This window comes from Eurypyga helias, unplaced genomic scaffold, assembly GCF_000690775.1.
Source record: "Eurypyga helias isolate BGI_N326 unplaced genomic scaffold, ASM69077v1 scaffold20355, whole genome shotgun sequence".
Lineage (NCBI taxonomy): Eukaryota > Metazoa > Chordata > Aves > Eurypygiformes > Eurypygidae > Eurypyga > Eurypyga helias.
Genome location: NW_010253760.1, coordinates 51,844 through 58,182, shown reverse-complemented (window position 1 = coordinate 58,182; position 6,339 = coordinate 51,844). Strand labels below are relative to the sequence as shown.

Below are 6,339 nucleotides of genomic sequence, written 5' to 3'. Positions count from 1 at the left end.
GAGTAAGAAAAACACTGTGCTTATTCCAATTCAGTTGCTTCAGCACCTTCTGTAGCAGCCAGAAGCCAAGCAGAGGCAGAGAGAAAGGGAAACCTTAGGACTCCTACTGTGGCATGGACAGCCCTAGACGCTTGTCACAGTAACGTCCCCGTAGCTGTGCAGTCTGCACAGCTGTATGTCAGCTACAGCTGGCCCTGCTGTAGCTGGGTTGTGAGCTGATGCCCAAGGACCAGGTGCTACTGTGCTGCTTAATTTCACTCCATCACCCTCTTTCAGAGAACTTCTCCAACTCTGCAGGACAAGAACCAGGCAGGAAAACTAGTGAAGGTGGGGGCTCAGTAAGCAAGCATCCCAGCCTTCCAGTGGGAGGCCTTCTAGTACCTGAAGGGGCCTACAAGGATGCTGGGAGAGGACTTTTTACAAGGGTCTGTAGTGACAGGACAAGGGGTAACAGGTTTAAATTGAAAGTGGGGAGGTTTAGATTGGATATCAGGAAGAAATTCTTCCCAGAGAGGGTGGACAGGCACCGGAACATGTTGCCCAGAGAAGCTGTGGATGCCCCATCCCTGGAAGTGTTCAAGGCCAGGCTGGATGAGGCTCTGAGCAACCTGGTCTAGTGGAAGGGGTCCCTGCCCATGGCAGGGGGGGTGGGACTAGATGGGCTTTTAGATCCATTCCAACCCAAACCATTCTATGATTCTATGATCCCCAGGTACCATCTCTCCAGTCTTTCCTGCAAAATAAGAATAGGCTGCCATGTAGACTTGGTTGTAATTCTGTCATGATGTCTTGTGTATTATCAGAAGCACCTGATGGCTCTGCAGGTGATGAGTTTATGTGGCTTCAGTTTATGTGGCTCAAGCTTTTTCTGTGACACCAGGCACAGCTGCAGAGCAAATCTGGCACAACAGAAGAGCAAGCAAGTGCTATGCATACTGCAGGGAATAGCTAGCACTCATTACAGTTTTCCATGTTTTCATCAAGTAAGTCCAGCAGCATCATTCCGATGATGATAAAATTATCTGAAAAGCAAAGCAAAGGCAACTCCTCGTGAAGATGTGTGTGCACCTGCGCACATACACATGCAAAAAAACAAATGCTGAGCAAGGTACTTTATCGGGTTGGGTTGCAAGGCAAGACCACACATGCAAAAGTATAGCATAAATCTTCAGATGGTCCTTTTCTTTCTGGGAGATGACAAGAGCTTCAGGGAAGCTTCAGGGATGGTAGCTGCCCTGCAGCTGCAAACAGGCAGAGTGAAACGGGGAGTGGGCACAAGCATCTTCCTGCCCTAATTAAGGCATTTCCAACCACAGGAGGCATCTAGCTCAGACTGGAAGTATTCTCAAAGAATAAGGACATCTTGAACTCAGGCTGCCTATGAATCTCAGCGGCCCTTGTGGCATCTGAGGAAAGCTTCTGGGCCATGTTTTCTTCAAGGACAGGTAGGAGACATGCTGGTGCTTACAGTGGCAGCATCTGGGTCTGCATTAAAGTGCAGCAGAGAGTTGAATTTCCTCTCTGTGACATGCCCCAGGTTTCATCAAGTATGACAAGATGAGCAGTTGGTAGTTTTGGACCCAAACAGTTATCTGAACCCAAAAACAAAACCAGCATTGCTGGTTTCTATTTTGTTAGGGAACTAAGCAACACCAGATCTGTGTGCTGCAATGGAAACTCCAGAACAGGGTGGAGAGGATAACTGTGAAGGTGAAGGGTGCAGGATAAATCTAAGAGGAGAAGACACAGAAAGAAATATTCCATTGATCAGGTAAAACTGTAGCTTGCTATGGTCAGCTGGATGATCAGGGCATTCTGAGTGGTTACAGACCTCTCAAAGTGTAGCACAGGTCACACATCAACAGCAGAACTGTTGATGAAGTCAACAGCTACAGAAGTCGCTCATTTCTTGTTCTGGAAAATGTGCCCTAAATAAAAGAAGTGTGTTTAACCTGACTGAATTCTCCAAGAGAGCACTGAAGAGACAGACAGTCGATTGGAGTATAACAACTGAAAGGGCCATCTGCAAAATCACACACCCAAATCAGTAAGTGGAGGAGATGTTAACCTAGACATGTTTCTTCAGCTACATCATCAGATAATACAGCACACATGTATAATGTGAGGTGAAAACTGGCTTTATAACCTAGACATGCACAGAAATACAGGCCCAGCTATCAAATAATAAAGAATCAGCTTGAATAAGAAGTTATATAGAATTTAGACGCTCTTGATCCCACTTTGTTTTCTCTTTTCTTTCATTTCTCATTCTTTTTTCTTTTTTTTTTCAAACCCAACTTTATACTCAAGAGAAAACCTTTAAAATAAAATACATCTTTCACTTGCCCTGCATCTTGTCTCTTATGGACAGCACTATATGCAGGTCTTCTCCAAACGTAGCCTTGGCTTGTCACTTTGTGAATGCCTCCTGCTTTTCCAGAAAGTGAGCTATGCTCCTGTTATCCTTTTCTAGGCTTCAGCTACCTACACACATATTTAAATATATGTAACCACATATACAGTCTAACACAACTTATTAAAAATGTGATCCAAGGCAGAAACTGTGACTGTTTAGCCACTTTACCAGAGTTTATCTTTCCTCAGGAAGCCAATGAGCAAAAGCCTTAAAGAATACTGATTGAATACAAAGGCTGAGAGAATTAGGCTTGTTCAACCTGGAGAACTCCAGGGAGACCTTACAGCACCTTCCAGTACCTGAAGGAGCCTACAAGGAAGCTGGGAGGGGATTTTTTTACAAGAGCCTGTAGTGACAGGACAAAGGGCAGTGGTTTTAAATTGAAAGCAGGAAAATTTAGATGAGATCTAAAGAAGAAATCCTCTGCTGGAGGGTGGTGAAGCACTGGATCAGGTTGCCCAGAGAAGCTGTGGATGCCCCATCCCTGGAAGTGTTCAAGGCCAGGCTGGATGAGGCTTTGACCAACCTGGTCTAGTGCAAGGTGTCCCTGCCCATGGCAGGGGGCTTGGAACTGGATGGGCTTTAATGCCCCTTCCCACCCAAACCATTCTGTGGGTCTGTGATAATACATACATGTCTTATGAATTTTACGGATTCATCAAATCTGGTTGCCAAAATCTTGTGAAGATCTACACAGGTTACATTTTAAGCAGAAAATTTCTCTGCTTTCTGATTTGCAACCCAAACTTACACACATCTTCCTTTAACTGAGATGAGAATTCTGTTCAAAATCAGAATAAAATGTGAAACAAACCTCCATATAGGGTTGTGCCAATTGTCTCTTTTCCCACAGGCAGCATTTCCTGATCTGAATAGTAGTTTTTCACTGCAACTTGTATGACATAACTTGAAAATGGCTGTAGGTTGTCTATGATGGCTATAGAACCCTGAAATTCCTGTAATTCAAAATCAGGTAATGAACATGTACATTCTAGGAAGAGTCTCAGATGTCACACCAATCATCTGTCAATTAAATGGCTGTTAAAAAATAATAGAGTAGGGCTTTTGTATTCTAATACACTTTAGTGCTTAGACAAGAACGTTAAAATGATAGTTTGGATAATAGATCACTACAGAAAACACATACCAAAAAATGAGCTGAGATGTAATTAACATGGCTACAACAGCACATTGTCCAGTGGCTAATACTTAAATGGAAAATGGCAAAGTCAAATAAAATGTGACAGAAGAAAAAATTACTAAGGCAAGTTCAACTACCACAAAACACATACAGGCAAGCCATATGGCTGCTGGACAGCCTCAAGAGTTATTTAAACAGATTAATATCTACCACACTGCTCTTTTTACAAGTAGAAACTGAAGACCCGTTTCAACAGGATTTTAGCAAGGCATGTTAAAAAGTAGAGGAGTTCTTGCACAAAGGAAAGCTAAGGAACCTACCACTTAGCAAACACCAACCAGAAAGGGAAGTTCCTGTTGGGGATGTAGAAGTGGAAAAAGTCCCTGATAGAACGCTACAGAATGGTTTATAAAAATAGGAATCACATTGCCTGTTAATACATAATATCACACGCGCTTTTTTCCCCAAAATATCCATACCAATGTTTTTTGCTGTAAAGTAAACAAACGGTTCCTGCGGTTGTTAGTCATTTGTCCAAGAAATACCAGATACGTCGATGTAGGCTGAGATATTCTAGGGCATAACTGCTGTGGTGTGACAGATGGCAAGCTTAATGTAAAACTGGTGTTCGTTGTATCAAGGATAGTGGGTTTCTCAGTGTTTGGCAATAGAATCAGGCATCTTTTATCTAGGAAAACATCAAAAAGTAAAAAAAAAATATTATTTCTGGATCAACTCAAACTTGCATGGGATTCTACCACCATTTCTATGAGGAAGCCTAAACAAAAATTATCTCTGTTTTCACAAACAGAAGCATAAAAATTCCACTTGAATTTACTTTATTTGATTACTTTCATGAACACAGAAATAGCAGTCATCAAAGTAAAGTCTGATTTATCTTTGACACAACACAGATTTACTAAAGGTACAGATCTACCAAAGAATTTAGGTTCTTCTTTAGGTACATAAATACCTTGGAAATCGAGACCATAGTTGCTGTATTATCAAGGGCAGTACACACTGATGAGTCCAAACTTGCTTGTCACAGGAAAGACAAATATGCAGAATAGAGTTACCTTTCTCTAGCAATTAAATGTTCTCTCTTTTCTTCCAAACAGCTTTTCGTGTGTAAAGTTCATAGTAACAACAGGGAAAGGGGAGACAAATTTTGGAAGGAGAAAAGGAGTCCATAGGGAGAAAACTGTCTGATAGTAAACAAAAAATAACAAAAGAAAACCCGCATCACTTGATGTATTTTTAAAACTAATTTAAAATATTTTAAATGGACTTGCTGCAGAGGAGGAAAAGAATAAGGCACATGCATGGGGAAGATGGTACAAGGACAAATGTTTGCCCTTAGGCCAGAAAAAATGACCTCACTGTTGAGATCTTTTCCCCCTAAATGAGCAACTGCCACCCTTCCTACCAAAGGCAGGTTCATGACATGTAAATGAATGAGAATAAAAAAAGTCTGTTCAACAGAAATAAATGGAAGGTTGAATCTTTGTCAATTTTATAGTTACTTAGAGTAGTAAAACTCCCATGGGAAAAGTCCCAGATGGAAGAAAGAAAGGATTGAGTCATTTCCAGAGTTAAAATTTCTGTCAGGCAGTTCCATAGAAATGTGTTTACCCTGACAAGAAAATCCTTCACTACATATTCAGTCCCCTTCCTCCTAACCCTGAGGAGAAATCATTCTCTTACAGAATCTGTGACAGGACAATAATTTTCATGGAGTACTTCTGATGTGTTAAATGATCCACTGACATCACATCTCTGGATGGCAATTAAATAGGTTAGAGTGAAAGGGAACTCTAGAAGTACTCCTTGCTCACATCACTAAAGCAACAAAAAGCATGTCAGTCAACCCACCTGGTCCTTGCAAACATGACTTTTTCACATATATACCATTCACTTATAGTACTGAGGAGGAATTTTTTTTTAATTATTATTTTAGTAGGTTAATTTATTTTTATCTTAAACGTGTGTGAATAATTCTGTGTGTTGCCCTCCCCTTCCCAACGTTGTGTATTCCTGCAAATATATTTTCAGCAGTCAATATAAATAAGAAAAGCTCTGTAGACATCTCTGGGTAGAAATAATCCTTTTGGACTGAAATTCGGTTCTTCCCTTTCTGCACCAGCTAAGCCTGGGTCTCTTGCAGGAAATCTTATCCCTGGGGATAGGGATTGGTACATTCTGTACCAGTGCCAAACCAGACTCCTGCACCGATGCCAAGCCCACACAGACCTCATGGGAACAAACTTGCCCAAAGTGCTGGTAAGAATAACCTGTGCACTGGTCAGAACAGCTGCCTGCAGAAGTAACTCTACTGGCTGCCCAAAGCAGTGTGAAATTCTTTTATACCAAAGTAGTCCATCATGTTAAACTATTCTCTTCTGTATTTGCCAGAATTTTATGCAAAATTGAAGTTAAAGAATTATTTTGAATATGTTCATCATGCTAGTAGCTGTTGTAAACCTCTGCATTTGCAAAGATAATCCCTACAGGTACCATGAATCCTAACTTTCTATTAAAACCTATTTTTATTTCTTCTGTTATTCTAAAATGATTTGTTTAAAATATGAGGAGTCCTAAGTGAAGTTGGGATCTACTATAACATAAGCTCTAATTGCTTCTCAGGTACTTCTTTGTATATAATTTTAACAAGCAGAGTTCTTATCTCTTTGGTTTTGCAAGGACAGACATATTTTTTCAGCTTTGCATACTTGTGAAAAAACTTAGAAATCTGTATCATAACAGGGATCATTATCAAACTCTT

At 40.8% G+C, this 6,339-nt stretch overlaps 1 protein-coding gene across 1 annotated transcript in view; it reads right to left on the bottom strand.

The window, feature by feature from the left end:
• ROS1 (ROS proto-oncogene 1 , receptor tyrosine kinase) overlaps positions 1-6,339 on the bottom strand; it is a 59,202-nt gene that overhangs the window by 18,162 nt on the left and 34,701 nt on the right. The window contains exons 28-29 of the mRNA XM_010152784.1: positions 4,037-4,245; positions 3,231-3,372 (exon numbers count right to left, since the gene is read on the bottom strand). Coding sequence (XP_010151086.1) covers positions 3,231-3,372; positions 4,037-4,245 — 351 coding nt within the window. The remainder of the gene's footprint in view (positions 1-3,230; positions 3,373-4,036; positions 4,246-6,339) is intronic.